The sequence below is a fragment of the Botryllus schlosseri genome, chromosome 10 (genome assembly GCF_051294905.1).
Source record: "Botryllus schlosseri isolate E-star chromosome 10, Bs_hap1, whole genome shotgun sequence".
Taxonomy (NCBI): Eukaryota; Metazoa; Chordata; class Ascidiacea; order Stolidobranchia; family Styelidae; genus Botryllus; species Botryllus schlosseri.
In genome coordinates, this window is record NC_137245.1 from 23,654,267 (window position 1) to 23,671,034 (window position 16,768).

The 16,768-nt window shown below is 39.8% G+C and overlaps 1 protein-coding gene and 2 long non-coding RNA genes across 5 annotated transcripts; 1 reads left to right on the forward strand and 2 right to left on the reverse strand.

Annotated features, from left to right (window-relative positions):
* Positions 1-66: 66 nt before the first annotated feature.
* LOC145447639 (cytochrome P450 2C20-like) lies at positions 67-9,198 on the reverse strand. Of its 3 annotated transcripts, none has more exons than XM_080325885.1 (3): positions 8,284-9,198; positions 5,906-6,603; positions 67-3,131 (listed from the first exon to the last, which is right to left on the reverse strand). In XM_080325885.1, exons 1-3 carry the CDS (start codon positions 8,403-8,405, stop codon positions 2,206-2,208), a joined length of 1,746 nt encoding a protein of 581 aa, XP_080182011.1. In that variant the 5' UTR covers positions 8,406-9,198; the 3' UTR covers positions 67-2,205. The 3 variants fall into 3 exon arrangements, with proteins under 3 accessions (XP_080182011.1, XP_080182010.1, XP_080182009.1); XM_080325884.1 differs by lacking the exon at positions 8,284-9,198 and having other exon boundaries at positions 67-2,354; positions 2,421-3,131; positions 5,906-6,900; XM_080325883.1 differs by lacking the exon at positions 8,284-9,198 and having other exon boundaries at positions 5,906-6,899.
* Positions 9,199-9,338: 140 nt separating this feature from the next.
* Positions 9,339-13,949, reverse strand: LOC145447661 (uncharacterized). The gene is made up of 2 exons (XR_013917675.1): positions 11,807-13,949; positions 9,339-10,467 (listed from the first exon to the last, which is right to left on the reverse strand). It is a non-coding gene; the product is annotated as an uncharacterized LOC145447661 (long non-coding RNA).
* LOC145447662 (uncharacterized) lies at positions 10,467-13,219 on the forward strand. The gene is made up of 2 exons (XR_013917676.1): positions 10,467-10,977; positions 11,306-13,219. It is a non-coding gene; the product is annotated as an uncharacterized LOC145447662 (long non-coding RNA).
* Positions 13,950-16,768: the final 2,819 nt, after the last annotated feature.

Here is a 16,768-nt window from a genome sequence, read left to right on the forward strand (position 1 = left end):
CTTACACCCACATCCTTACAATATATCCTAACCCAGTTTCCCGTACACACAAAATCCGTGTTACTCTGAAAATTACAAAAACGATATATATTATATTATTGGACTCCAAGATAATATTGTATGGATTTAGAAATGGAGTTGGATCACACGAGGGAGACATCAGGTAGAGCAACAGAGCAGAATTTGCAAAGAGATAGAGTACATACTTACTTTTCATATTTAATTGAAATCTTTCTATATATTATATATAGATGCTTGAATCTATCAATATTTAATATGAATAAAACGATATCATTCGACGTGTACCTATAGGTATGACTCACAAGGCCACAGCGGAATAATTGAAGAGCTCATCATGTTAAAAATATAGATATTTGAAATTATTGCAAAAAATATATTGCTGCTTCATCAAAAATTGCTAAAACAGTTTCAGTCTTTTGCGGCAACTCGTGATGAAAACTAAATTGAGACGACAATCAGAGTCGACAAGATAGCGTAAGATAGCGTCATGGTGGGCGTACGGCTTCTTGATCTGTAGGTCGTGGGTGCGATCCCCGGTCGGGTCAGATCAGTACCTAATTATAGTAACACTGGTATCCATGTCTTTCCCGCTTGGCGCTCATTGATAGCATGGAGGTGTGATGCAAGACTTAAAAAGCCTTACAAGGCCATATCCGCACCTTTCTTGCCCAGCGGCATATGCACATCATTAACTTGTGGTATACATGCACACTGCACAGATCGTGTGTCGAAGTGAATATGCCGCGAAATATCAATGACACAAATGTACAACGTCCTATTCGGAACTAATACTAATTGTCTCATACGTGACACGCATATTCCAGTCGCACCATATTAGAAAAGGAAATATGTTACTACTTACGAATTTTATGATCATCGAATATGGCAATGTATGATAAAAGGACTATTCGGAAACTTAGCGGAATAGTATCGCGCTCCATTCAATATTGGGGCAATATAATCAGGTAGATTAGAAAAATCTAAAAAAAAAGAGCTTATGTACATAAAATATTGTATGGTCACTGGTTAGTCAGTCTATCAGTATGTTTTATTCATCTCACTAAAAAACACAACATGCAACGTGGTATGGATTGGGAGAGGGCGGGGGACCGGAAGGTCTTCGATTCAGTCGCCACCCAGCGGAGTTATAAACGAGTAAATATGGCAAGATGTAGGTATATCAAGACTAACGAATATGAGAGTGCACCAACGGACATAAAAATTACAAAAAAATAATAAAAGACACGAATAATCAGCAGTAAACATTCAAGCAGGGTATACGGGTGAAGCCTATATTGCATTGCACGAGCGAGAATTGCGTTACCACAACTACGGATCTGTATCGGATCTATATGGTGTTGACTCTGTTGAGGAATGAAGTGGTAAGATCAATTTACCATCACGTAAATCTGGGATCGTTGACAGGCATCTTCAAGGAGCCTATATCGGCATAAAATTTGACTTATCGGTCGGTATTCAATAATATTTAGTAAAGACGCTACTAGCCATTGTACTTCATGCTATTTTCAGCCCACCATGTAGCCTATATACCTGTAAATTCAGGCTAAATGGAATCCGGGGTAATGTGTTAGGAAATTGGTTGGGTACCCTTCTATAGCGCAGCCGGAATTAGACCAGAGGCGGTCAACGTAGTAATCGTAGGTACTCAAGTAGAATTAACCTCAAGAATCTCTACTCCAGTTCAAGTAGTGAAACATCGCGATTTTCAAGTAAGTAAAAAAGCATGTATTTTATAGCCTAAAATCACTGTCATGTTAACCACTTGAGTAAACAGTGCAAGAAGACAGAACCTATACTTGAGTACTCCGTAAAAGTAGAAGTGCTGCGTTACTGACCACCTCTGGTAAGGGTCAGGATTGATTTTGGGAGCTTACAAAGTCCCATGCTAAAATGTGGGTCAATCCGTCACGTAATTATACACTCTTCATTTTCAGAGGTGTCTAGAAACGAAGTATTTTTATCTCAAGTGTATTTCGCCTACTTTCAATCTACTTACTCATTTGGTTTAGACTAATTCTAAGCCAACTTGAAAGTTTTCTATTCAATAGGCCAATAATACTTGCTTTTCTGGGTCTGAAATCGCTACATGTCTACTTGTACTCGAATAGAAATTTACTATACGTTACTTCGGCGCCAACAATGACTACGGCTGACCACCATTGTCTACTGATCGTCCCGCGATATGACTTTCCATTGCAAGCAATCCGTCGGCGGAAGGAGAATCTGCCCTTCAGTACCGCTGAGGTCGATGTCCATCGTTTCGTATCTTTTCTTCGTGTCGCTCCACACTCTCGGAAGCCGAAACTCAAAATCTATGATCAGAGCTACCAGGTGATAGAGCATTCCCACTTCGGCCACTTTCCGACCGAGACACTTACGTGTGCCTATCGAAAACCCTACTACGTGTTTCGAATTCCTGAACTTCCCGTTTTCGTTTAGGTGTCGCCGCGGGTTAAAGATTTCTGGCTCCGGGAATTGCTTTTCGTTATGGTGGACAGCCCACACGTTAGCCATCACAACTGTTCCAGCGCTGAATCGATAGCCCTCGATGTCGCAGTCTTTGGTTACTGTGTGCGGCATGCCAAAGGATTGAATCGGTCTTATGCGTACCGTTTCGTGGATAGCCGCCCGGGTGAGGTGAAGATACGGCGTTAATTCTTCTGTAACTTCTCCGCCTGTGTGTGCCAGCGCGTCTGTGATTTCCTCCCGGATTTGCTTTGTCAGGACTTCATCTTTCGCGAGATAAAACAACGTCCACATCAAAGTCGACGATGATGTCTCCGCACCCGCGGTGAATATGTCGAACAAAGTCGCGTTCATTTGCTCGGCGGTGAAGGTAGAATCGCCTTGTCGAGATTGCTCTTCCGCGATCTTATCAAGGTACATATCGATGAAGTCCGGATTTTCGCTGTCTTGGGCGCCTTCGTACTTGTGCTCGTCGACAATCTCGCGTATCATCTTGAAAGTCGCGTGTCTCAGCTCCAGCGCCTCGTTGATGATTCCGCGAAAAGGCGGGATCTTGCGCAACACGGGTATGAGATACGCGGCCATGAAGGCTTCGAAGCTCTTGCGTGCTTGTCTGGGGGTTTCTGAAAAGGCAAGCAGCTTTTGTGGAATGCAAGCTGTGTCTGTTGTAGCCTACAGCACGACCGATATCGAGTTTTGGGCATATACCGATGGCTAGCACCTTCACCGATAACACCGGTGTATTCAGCGGATATTCTATAGGTACATGCCATTTAGCTTGAGATACATTTCCAAAACTTCAGAGCGTATATTGGACATGTTTACAGCCGTTGCTATGCTTGGACATAAAACAAACTAGAAAGCCTGCATCATGACTCCTGTAAGATAGATGAAATTTATCAAAATTCCAGGCTGTAGTAGTACTGTAGTATTCGAAGATTATACTTCCAGACTCCTAACTACCTACCATGTTCTGACATCACGAATATTGCAGATATTTGTCATCTTCAATGGCCCTATCCATATTTCTTTCAAAGTGCGATATCGACTTGTTATTATCGGCGAACCGTATTGGATCGCCTCTATTCCGTAAATCCCTTTAAAATAGTATGTATTACCTCCGTTAAAAACAGTATTAAAAAAGTAAGATATCCGGATCCATGTAGTTCTCACTCTCCGAGGAATCTGCATAATTGACATAGAAGAGTGGATAAACTTCATACTTAAATACAGAGGTGGTCACTGGTCAGTAACTAATACTACTGCTTTTTCGGAGTGCTCCAATGCGTGTAGCCTAGACTGACTCGAGCGCGGTTATGCTTTCAGACTAAGCCTACTTCTAATAGAAAGATTTGTGACGCGAAACTATTTACTTTTTACGCTTGGACTTGCGCAAAGTAGAAAGTAAATTTTGGATTGGTTTGCATCACTTACCTAAGTGAAATTATCATAGCATCCGGGAGAAATGACCGAGTATCATGGTAATAGAATATATAATTTCGGAAGTCGCTGTTTGTGGAGCACTGGAGGCATCGGCCATTCTGCGTTGTCGCGAAGATGCATCGTCAAATTTCGATTTACCACGCACCACCTTATCCAAATCTGCTTTACTCTATTATTATTCATACCTTTGCTTTTGTACCTCAGTTTAAAGTCGCCTTGGCGTTTTTTTGGAATTCGCTATTGATACGTGTAATTGAGTAGAAATTTACGAAAATAATTTCATTTCCTATTGTAACTCTTGGCGTGGCGCACAAAATCCGTGATGCGATAGGCGCCACTATCACGATTTTACTAATGAAAATAATATGACTTCTAATTTGACTTGGGTTGCAATGTAGACTACTGTGATCACCTCTGCCTAAACATCAAGCATCTAATATGCCAATAAATTGTCAGGACCTTACTCGAGCTCGATCGTGAGGAAATGGGTCAATTGGTGCTAATTTTGAATCCTCATCGAATAACAGGCCGGTTGCAATGTTTCTGTAATGCCGCAGATCGCTGTTTTTGTCTCGAATGTGTTTTGGGGTGAGGCGCTGTAATGCCATAGTGCTATCGGAAGTGATTGTCGAAACCCTCAAGGTATGCGCACATGCATGATGAACGATGGCGATTGTGCCACTTTCAATTTCGAAAGCGCAAAGAACTGAGACATTCCTTCGCATCCCTCTTTTAAATGTCCGCACGATACCACGCAGGATTACGGTGTATTCGTGTGTAGAAGTATATAACTTGGTGACGTAATAATATATTAATGTATTAGCAAAACAACCAATACTGCATGCAAGTCCTTCTGTGACCCTAATAATGAATCTGATGATAGTTCAATCATTGTGCTTCAGTAAATCGAATACGTTTTCAAAAGTCCGAAACAATAGTATATCTGAATGTCCGAATACGACCTTAAAAAGAAGGATTGATTTCAGCTAAATATTCTGAAACAGTCATCAGAAAAATACAGGCTACTTGCACGCGGACCAACAACATTGATGGATACTTGCATATTTTCGATAATATTTTTATTTCGAACTTGAACCCGATGCGGGTACGTATCGCGTTGTCACACGGAGCGTGAAATCGAAGGGCGAATTGAGAGATTTAAGTTTACATCTGTAGAGGTCAAAGTGCATTTGGCGAAGTCTTCGAATCTAACTTGCATTATATACAAGGTTAGCTCCCGATATGCGCAGTCCAAAATATTCTAATTATCTTTGGTATTCATGAGCGATTTGTTGTCGATTTTCTTTTAGTTTCGAGAGAATGTTGAAATCCAAGCGCGCGCGTGAGATATGATAGCAAGGTCACAGGCAAATTCAGTTCAAATGATTTCTGAACCTTTTCGCGAGTACGCGAGCGCCTTGAAGCAATGGATGAGTAACGGACTACTTGCAGGACTTCCGTCGTGTGATCGCGGTTGTTCAGAGCAACGATCGTCTGGTTGATAAGCTGCTCTTTCCTGCTTCTCTGCTTATTGCAAAGTTTTCATATGAAATATTTGTTGCAGGGTTGCGAACGTATCAGAAATTTACCGCGTAAAAATGTAAGACTTGGCTATGCTATATGTACCTGCTCCGTGGTTGGAATACCTTTTTCAGTAAAAACCCAATAAACTACTTGGTGTTCTTATGTAGTATTGCGGTATCTAACACCGACATCAAGGATACAAGGTATACGAAATTCGTCCATATAGTTCAGTGGTTCTCAATCTAGGGGCGGCAAAGCATCTGAACGGGGTGTTCAAAAAGTTTGAGAACCACTGGTCTAGTTAAATTAGTTCATTCCGACGATGCAGTGCGATTAGTGCGACAGAACGGCGGTTTAGCGGTTCTGCTCTGTTTGTAAGCCATTGCAAAAACAGTACATGTGCTACATGGCATGTATAATGTATATATACCTGTTATCACGTCGCAGTATTCCGTCTCCTCTGGTCTGAAAGGTCGCCCGAACAGCACGCAGCAAACCACGTTTGCGAGAGCTTGATTTAATATTTGCAGAGGATTTAGGCAGGTCCATTCGTCATCAAGTTGGTGACGTGAATGATAACTGGCAGCCACACAAGGGCAATTGTTCTTGTTGCAGTTCACATTGGTCTTTCTATGGTTTCCGTATATGTTACTTTCGCTGGTAAACTGGTTGCTAAGTTGCATGTGTAATGCCTTAGCCATCACCTTGCTTTCCGCGATTGCTATCTCCTGGATTTTGCCATTACCAAGAACTTTTCTAAACGAAGAATGACAGAAAACACTCTGCGATTTCCATTTGTTACCGTAATCCAAAAACAACAGGCCGTTCCCTTTCCATAGTTCCACTACCAACGGATTTTGCTGACGACCAGCCACAAGATGAGAGTGACGCACAAAACACTGGTGTATGGCGTCGAAATCGTTCAGAATGACGGCGTCCAATCTACCAAATTTTACTCGAAAAATGTTACCGAGTTTCTTCTCTTCTCCCCATTTCGAAATGGTACGACAGGGGTATCGTCCAAGAAAAGGCAGGCTACCAAGTAGCGGTACCCATGGTGCTGATGGTATGGTTTGTATCTTTCTTATCTTGCTCGTATTCCTGCCAGTATTTGCGAATTCGCTTTTTCTGTTACGGAATGAATGAATGGCAACTTGTGTTACTCTGAAGGATGCAAGCGCGATACATATCCCATATATATAATATGTTGAGGATGAGATTTCAAATTCCATCCAGATATAATTATTCCTGTTAGCCAACCGTTTGAATGTCGGCAACTGTGGTTGAAAATGCTTTCTTCGAGTTGATTTCGGTCTGTCTTGGCTCACATTCATTCATGAGTCCAAGTGTCCGGCATTTATATATTGAGGCTACTTACAACACGGGAAAAAAGACATTTCACACATGATTGGTATATTGGTACTTCGCTAGTTTGAAGTTAATGTACTCAAGCCCTTTTTCCCTACAGCGTTCTCGCTATATCGGCTATCAGCTGGTAGGGGGGCTATTCTTTCACGGATACATGATCCCCAAGAATTACATATTTCTAAACATCTCGGTGACACTACCGCAACCACAAAATTTATACAGATCAAAATCACTAAACCAAAAATGGCGAACATCTCTAAGAGTGAATGCGTCGTGGCGGGTGGGATGGTCTTAACCAAACCAACGATTGATAATTCTCGCTGTAGAGGCCCATTGAATCGCCGGATCGGTGTAATTGTAGTCTGATTCAGATTCATAGATATGACCGAATAACAATAATTTGCATTCAAATTGAAATACGAATCTAAGCCCAAATCCAAATCCATAATTCATTCGTATCATGGGGTAATCGCGATTTGTGATCCTAAACGATTACGGTGATTACAGCATTTCCAGGTCATCGTAATCGCATAAGGCTACATTCGAAAAAAATCTGCAGTAATCGTCGCCGCAATCGACTATTTCACATATCTAATCGATTTCTTTGTAAAAGAATGATCTCATTTAACTTGATGCACAATGACTATGACATGAACTGAACATCAGTGAACAAAGAATAATGCGATATTTACATCAGGTTATTGATAGCAGAATGGTCGGGATTTCCATTTCTCCCCACTTCACTCCACTCCATTCCACCACTTATTATTACATCACAAGTTTTATATTTGTTCGTACGTCGTAAGGAATTCTCCACGCGTAGTAAACAAATGTACAGACTAGCCTACTCATGACTGTATCACCAGTGGTAGCTTTGCTCATCACTGGCCAGGGATTATCCACACGTTGTGAATAGATAGATATTCGATGTAATAGTATCATGGAATAGTATCATGGACACCACTATCTCTTACTAGTTTTAAATAGTAACGTAATTACTGTTTAGATTATTTTGTGCTCGTCAAATAAAACAGGATCATTTTCACGTCGAAGTATTGAAAAAAAACGCATGATGATATATATATCAGGGGTTATGGGTATGGGGTATGGGTCGCGACCTAAACATGGGTCGCGAAGTGTAGAATTTTTGGTCGCGACGGCATCAGAGCGATCTTTTATTACGTATAAGTGTATATAATATTACTATCACCAATAAGCGAGACATGCAGAAACGTCGCTACTACAATATGGTTTGATCATGAAAATGTGTCGACCTTTGTATTACACAAATTGCTTTGAATCCATGATAAGGTTTATCCGACATGGATTTCTCTAGAAAACACCTTCGGAGACCGTTGGGATGCTTTTTGGGATGCTTTAGTGTAGGGTTGTGAAACAAGGGGGCGCGGGACTATGACACACAAGTATTTTGATACCAACCCCTTCCTCGCCGTAACAAATGAAGACATGAAGTTATGGTCAGCGTATGGCTCGGAAAAGTGCGGTGCCAACAAGATCTGCGGCGATAAGACCTTGGCCAAAATTGACTGCCGCTTGGACATTGATATATCCGTAGTCGAAATCGTCGACACCGGCACAGTTACGTCCTTGCAATCTGAGTAGACAATAGTACAAATGCAGTACAAATGCGCCCCGCAGAGGAGAAAAGAGCATCCAACTTTGAAATAGCGTGTTATAGAAATGTTACATAGAATTTCTTTGCGTGCAACTGTCGTCTGTGCGTTCTCTATACATGTCCTAAAAGCGTATATAGCATACTAATATTACAAATGATTTTTGTATGTGTGAGGCTTGGGTCGCGAGATACCACTAAACTCAGATTTAGGTCGTGGCCTACAAATAGTTTAAGGACTACTGATATACCATACCCGAGGTGTCATTTGCATGAGCGTGCGTATAGTTTTGTACTAGATTTATCGTTTGCTGCGATACCGCACCAATCATCGTTTGAAGGCTTCCAATATGTGTTCAGGTTCAAGTACTCAGAAGCAACATAAATGTAATTGTAATCGTAATCGAGTACTCCGAGATTTTGCAGTAATCGTAATCGCGTAATCCGAAGTAATCTTACTCGCCAGCCATTGCGATTACACTTACATTGACGAAGTAATCACCCCATGTCTGGTTCTCACTGTATCTGCTATCAGCAGGTAGCAGCGCTATTCTTTCACGGATACATGACCACTAGGAATCATCTGCAGTGTTTATAAACACCTCGCTGGTACTATAGCGTAAAATGTACACTTTCTCTCGATATTCACTCGCGGCACATATCACAATCACCAAAGCAAAACTGTTGAAGAGTTCTGGCGAGAGTGAGAGTGAGTGAGTGAGTGAATAGTTCATGGGGGTGCCTTTATTTTGTGCTAGGAAACTTATGAAAATTATGGAAACTTATGAAACTTATGAAAACTTATGAAACTTATGAAAATTATGGAAACTTATGAAACTTATGAAAACTTATGAAACTTATGAAAACTTATGAAACTTATGAAACTTATGAAAACTTATGAAACTTATGAAAACTTATGAAACTTATGAAACTTATGAAAACTTATGAAACTTATGAAACTTATGAAAACTTATGAGACTTATGGAAACTTATGTAACTTATGAAAACTTATGAAACTTATGGAAACTTATGAAGATAAAGAGCTCTTGGATGAAAAGCCGTTCAATATACAATTTAAGAATATCTTCCTATTGAAATGAACCCGATTATTTTCGGCTGAAACAGGTCAGGGGCAATCGTCAGTAGCTAGTAGAGAATTAAAAAAAAAAAACATTGTAAAGCAACAATCGCAATGATATAATGAATACAAGCCAAAAAATCAATCAATTTTAGTTGAAACCGTCCGCACCCGCTTCATCCTATATTATAAACCTTACTGGAAAGAAAAAAATTATTACCGTGAATTATACTGGACTCATTCACCTTTACTTTGCTTAAATTTATTTCGAATGCCAAGTAAAAACCGTGGGCGTTGTCAGTGTGAAGTTGGATAACTCGGATAATTTTCACGACCAGTTGTGGAAATTGAGATAAATTCAGTTCATAACAAATCAGAGCTCTTTGTTATAAGCACGAGAATGGCAAATGTCCGTACAGCAACCTCGGTTCGTTCCGGACTATACAGTTCAGTAATATTTTCCGGAAAACCAGAAGTAGATTAGATTCAAAATTGTAAAGCATTGAAAAATATCAGAAATAAATTAGAGATTACCAGCATTTCGCTTTAAGTAGACAATTATGTCGGAATCAGGGCATCTGGTATTCTCCGAAATTAACATTGCAATTTACATAAACATTGTTCCTAATTGTGGAAGAATTAAAGCTTCGTCCGGAGTGTTAGCATTTTTATTTAATCTGTTGTAGAGAACAAAGAGTACATCAAAACAATGAGACGTCTACCAGCGCATCTGAGATATTGTGCACATTGCGCAATCTTGAACTTTCCCCGCGCGGCAATCAAATTGGGTCACGCGTAGGCAATTTAGCATATGAAGATTGCGACACAGTCGCGTTTGCTGATTGACGCTTAATTGTTATCTTGGAAATAATAGTCGACGTCAATGCCACTCAAGTATTTAGATAAACTTAAACTATGCTTTAAGACAGAGGTCTCAAACACGCGGCCCGCGAGAGCATTTTGTGCGGCCCGCGACGGCATTATGGAATTTCCAGTATTCGACAATATATTCAAGTGCCATATATTTTTTAGATATAAGAGATTAAAGTTCAATCTAAAACTACTACAAAAATCACTGGACTCTCAACAAACTTCACTATCACGTCACTTTTAGAAGTTACCATGAGGTAGAAGATCAGTTATTACGTCACATTTTTAGTTCATGACGATAGATCATGATTCGTGACTTGAAATTGTGATTTGGTTTGGTGCGACCTCCTCGTAAAATTACTGCGTTTCGGATTGACTGGGTGATTATATAACCATTGGCATTCTATAACCCCTGTGACGTATAGTTGGTTACATGCTGGGTGTTGTTTGTTCTCTTTGTCCATGTTATTATCGTAGGCGAGTAGGGTAGCACTGCGCTCTACAGCTGCAACACCATTGAATTATTCGTCGATTAGACAGTTCTATTCCAGTGGTTCATAAATAGGGTCCGTAGACCCCATCGGGGTGCGAAGCACCACATCAGGGTGTGCGAGATGCATTGTGGAATTAGGCCTATATGCTGTGGAATATTTTCTTGGCCAATTTATTCAACTGGAAAATAGTCTGGTGTGAATGGGCTTTCTGATTATAATATATAGGTGCCATCAGAAATTGTGTTGAAAATGGACAGGCGCTATGAGAAATCTCACTGGAAGCACAAGGGGTACGATCGCTAAAAAGGCTAAGAAGCAATGCTATTACTGTGGCTCAATAATTATTATATTCAAGTTGTTATTGATATCTTCCAATAGTAATCGAAGGCAAAATCTAACGCTGATTTAATTTGACTTTGGCAATGACAATAACAATAGCCTATATTTATCACGACTTTAACAAAACCAGGGTTAGGCTACACCGCTCAAATGCTCTGATATCAGATCAATCTTCATTATATTTTAAAATATACTACATAAAATTGTGGCACGTCAAAGGTCTACTAGCTGCACCATTATAACCCGACAGTTTTACGATGTCGTGATGCATCCTCTCGTATTATGTCTATAGCTTATTAATTAGAAAAATTATACGCGTAACAAAAAAATTATGGGAATATTTGAAAATGTGATTTTATTTCGTGTCAAGCGTGAATATTGCAATAGTAAATCACATTTCCACGATGCTTTTGAAATGCCTGTCTGCAAGGACCCATCAAATAAGGCCTAGTTGGAACCTATACATTGAATATCCCGATTATTGATGCTGCGGCCCGCGGCGTCATCAAAAACTAGGAAATGGCCCGCGAGCACATTTGAATTTGAGACCTCTGCTTTAAGACAACCTTTTCGGTTCGCGATATTATTGAAGATACTCGCGAAGTCGTGATACACTCATATGTGACGTATGACTATGTTGTTACTTATCGTTCCCAATGATTATGATTTTAAAAATTATATGTAGAATTGTAGATAGAATCACCGCACATCGACCAATCATCATATTTTGATGACATTTTGGGTCCGTTCAATTGCCCTGGTATTCGTGCGGCCCCGACCGTGCTCTGAAATTCTAAATTTGACCCTGACACCGAAAAAGTTTGGGAACCACTGATCTAAATTATAATCCGTCGGTCTCGATGTGAAGTTTATTTGTAAAAATATTATTTCTGTCATGCCGACAAGTCGACAACCAATATCCACGCGAACTCGGTTTACCAGACGTATCGAGTGCCGAGAAGGGTTAATCCAGTTTTGTACGATGCGTTGATTGATCGAAGACATACCGGCGCCTGTGAGACAATGCGGTTTTTAAAACCTCATTGCCTTCCTAATTACCACTAAGAAATGAAGCGTCGTCGATGTTCAAGTTTATAAATTCATATTGCAATCAGAACAGTCCCCATTCTCTTATTAGGCGTGCTGGCACTTAGTTACCGCATAGTTTTAAGTATAGTCAGGGTTGCCATACCGTCCTTATTTCTAAGATTTGTCCTTATTTTGAAGGGCCACGTCTTAAAAAACTCAACTGTCCTTATTTCTAAGAAATGTCCTTATTTTCGACTTGCGTCCTTATTTTGTCTCATTTTCAACCACTGCTGAACTTCGATTGCTTTCCTCTGGTATCTGTGTTGCATAATATTCTAAAATTATGCTTTTGCGTCGAGATTTCATGACATCATAAACGAAAGGAACTCTCGTGACGTCCACACCACAAGATTTGACTTCTAAGTGGTGAGATAGCTAGGGCAGTGAGTGGTGGTATAGCAGTTTCGTCTGTACCAATTAAGCAACCGGGGCGGACATCATTTTAGCAGTAAACAGCAGTACCAGGTTCCTGCTGTTTGGTCTACAGCAGAATAGGTTCAAGCTGCGGAGAAGACAGCATTTCTTGAGTAGTGAGAAAAGGCGCAGTGCAGTCGACACATTGGTTAAAAAGTAGTAAAGCCGTAAATAATTGATAAATTTATCTAAATTATATTGCACTTGCGCATATAGTTTTAGCTACTAATAAGGCTAAATCTGATTAGTTCAAATGAGCAGGCGTAAAAACGTTTTTCGTGACGATTATGAGATAGAATTCAAAGGTATCTAACGAAGCTTGAAGGGCCAGTGTTTCGCAGATTGCAATATCTGCAATTGTGACATTAACCTGGAGGCCACAGGAAAGACCGCTATTTCAACTCACATTCATAACCCAAAACACAAGAAGTATGTCATAATGATTAATTTGAACCAGTCGATGAATAATTTTCCCACAAGTCGATCAGCACCAACAACCACAGACTACAAGGAAGCTGCTGTAGAGGTACCTGGGCATTCCATACTGTCAAACACCAGCAATCATTCCTCGTCAACGATTATTTTTGGCGAAAAGTATGGAATGTGATATGCCTCGGCTCGTATAAATACAAAGTATTTAAAAAAAACTCTTTTTCATGCTAATCTAATTTTTCGACTGTCCTTATTTTTGGGTCCATGTCGATGGCAACCCTGAATAGTACAAGAAGGCAAAGCCTACTCGCGGTCACCGAATAGGTAAAATAGCTTCGTCAGAGATCACCTCCGTGTGTCTATCGGTGCTGTCAAATCTTCCGGTAGTTTACAGTGTGCTGCTAGCCAAAAAAGGCCGATAATGCTAGGGTGCCGCTGACTATTTTCCATTTACAGAGGGTGCCTATAAGTTTCATAAGTTTCATAAGTTTCATAAGTTTTCATAAGTTTTCATAAGTTTCATAAGTTTCATAAGTTTTCATAAGTTTCATAAGTTTCATAAGTTTTCATAAGTTTTCATAAGTTTTCATAAGTTTCATAAGTTTTCATAAGTTTCATAAGTTTCATAAGTTTTCATAAGTTTCATAAGTTTCATAAGTTTTCATAAGTTTTCATAAGTTTCATAAGTTTCATAAGTTTTCATAAGTTTCATAAGTTTCCATAATTTTCATAAGTTTCCTAGCACAAAATAAAGGCACCCGTTCATGGCGGCTCGAGGTGGTTTTAAACCACGATTGACGTTTTGTTTGATAGGCAACAACAAACCACGATTGAGAATTCTCGTTTTAGAGGCCCGTCGAGAGGCGTCGCCCACGAATCGCCAAAGCGATGTACGGCAGGGGTCACCAACACGCGGCCCGCGACGTAATATTTTGCGGCCAGCGATCTGATTTGAGATTTCGGAGAACGCTAAGTAAATCATTTTAAAAAGCTGAAATTTATTTCAGTTTCGAAATGTCGTTGTTGGTTGTTGTTTCAAAATAAGATATTTACCTGTGCCCAACATCACTATTCCTCACTAGCTGAAACGGCTTCGGTGATGGCAACAGCATTCTATCGGGGGAGAATGAGCTGTGTGAATGGGCATATTGCCTTGACGTGCGATGACCCAGACACTGCCAGGACAGAGACGCGTAGAAAACGGCTTAGCGCTTCTCCACAAGACCAACCTGGGGAGATGGTCTTTCAGCTATAGGAAGTACCGACGTCTCTCACTAGCCCCAATATCGATTCGCTGAAAACCGTTGTCAGGTATCCTGCGCAGCTCATCGTTCAAAATAAAATGAAGTTGATGATCATGATATTTCTTGTTGTATTGGTACTTTTTAAATAAATTATTACTTCTTTTGTGGTACTATGCTCATCGCCGATGTTAGAGAGCAGAGCGTTGTATGCTGACGTAAAGTTTTAAAAGCGGGGTTTCTCAACTGTGTGGTCTATTTTCTATCGATATTGCATTCTTGTTGACCGCGGCCTTTAGGAAATTTGAAAAGTGGCCCTCGACCCGTTTTTAGTGGGCGACCCCTGCGGTAGTGTACAGTGTATTTCTACCAGACTCCTAGAAGTGCCTGAATTAACGATATTTTCAAATCAAAATCCTGTCCCGCATTTGAAATTCGAAATCTTAGCGCAAATCCATAATACATTTCGTATCATATATAGATTGACATTCGGCAATGACGGAGATTTTATTTAAATGTTGTATGGAAGATGGATATTCCATGTAGGCTACTACACTGTAAATAATTTAGTGTCTTTAAAAGCATAAAAGATATCACGTTTCATGTTCAAAAAGATATCACAATAAAATGTGCTTGATGCTGTGTATATTGTGTTTTAAGATTTATGTGCTATATATATAGTGCTTCATGATTCAAGCGCTATCTGAGCTGTGCTACGGCTTGATATGGATTACTAAATAATCTGGCGTACTCGACGACTTATCCTGTTCGAAACCAGCAATATATGAACATTTTATTATAAACGAAACAAGTGATGTGCATTAGGGTTGTTCAAAAAAAACTTTTTTTTCCAAATCTCACTCGCCTAGTGACTAAATCGTCAGGTTGTCCAAGAAAACGATGCACACCAAATTTGACTCAATTCCAACCAGTAACGGCCGTGCAATCTTGAATTAAAATTTTTAAATTATTATTAAAAATAAAAAAATAAAAATTCTCAAATTTTTCTGTCAACCCCATGAAATTGTTGAGCTGTCTTCAAAGACGATGCAAAACAAATTTGAGCCAATTCCGACTTGTAGAAGCGGAGTTATTGGAGTTTTTAGTTGCTAATTCTCGGATTATCCTTGATTGGTGGATAATCCGCGATTTATCAACGAAAAACTCACATAACTCCGCTTCTACTGGTCGGAATTGACTCGAATTTGTTTTGCATCGTCTTTGAAGACAGCTCAACAATTTCATGGGGTTGACAGAAAAATTTGAGAATTTTTCATTTTTCATTTTTAATAATAATTTAAAAATTTCAATTCAAGATTGCACGGCCGTTACTGGTTGGAATTGAGTCAAATTTGGTGTGCATCGTTTTCTTGGACAACCTGACGATTTAGTCACTAGGCGAGTGAGATTTGGAAAAAAAAGTTTTTTTTGAACAACCCTAATGTGCATGCTTTCAAGAAAACATGTTATCAAAAAATGCACTTGTAGACATTAAACAAAATTTACAAATCTTGCACATATACCTGAATGTATAGCATAGAGGTCAAGATTGAAGAACAAACTTGTAAATTAACGGGCTAAGCAGCACTGAACTATTTGACAATACTTCCATTATGTCATGTCAAGTCATGCCAGACGTAGAACTTCAGAGGTGCAAATAAGTTATAGAACTTATTGATATCTAGATGTCATGGCCAAAGTGGGAACAAGTATAGACAAAAGATAAGGGACACCGAACCATCAAGTTCCTGGGATACTTTCCATACTAGATTGCTTGTACAAGCCAGCACTAGCACTTCAATAAGTACGAGGTGGTGCAAATTCAAAAGTACTGACTGCCTTCACAGTTAGATGCCAAGCTAAAAGTAGGAACTAGCATAACGAAAAGATAAGCGACACTGCTGGAATATTTGCAATGTCAGATTACTTCAACAGTATATGACAAGACATGAGTAGAATTGCCAACTTCAAATGCGAATGGACCAACAAATGATTGTAAAACCTAATGGAATGCTAACAGAGGTCTTCTGCTGCAGCAGACTGTTCGAATTTATGAAAAAAATCAGATAGTTTGGTGGATACATATTGATTATTCTTGTCACAGACAACGACATATTGCACGAACTCCAGGAGCTGGAATTCTTTGGGCTAAGACAGGTCCCAATATAGATATATCGACTTTCCATTAAAGAAAAGGGCAAAAGAACATAAAGATAATCAGTTTTGGGCCCTTGTTAAGCGCCTCCAGCGTGGACGATCGTGGGCGTCTTCGGGCGATAGCCCGCGTTGCGCTAGCTCGTTCTCTATTGTCGAGCGCCATGTGGTTCTATTCCAG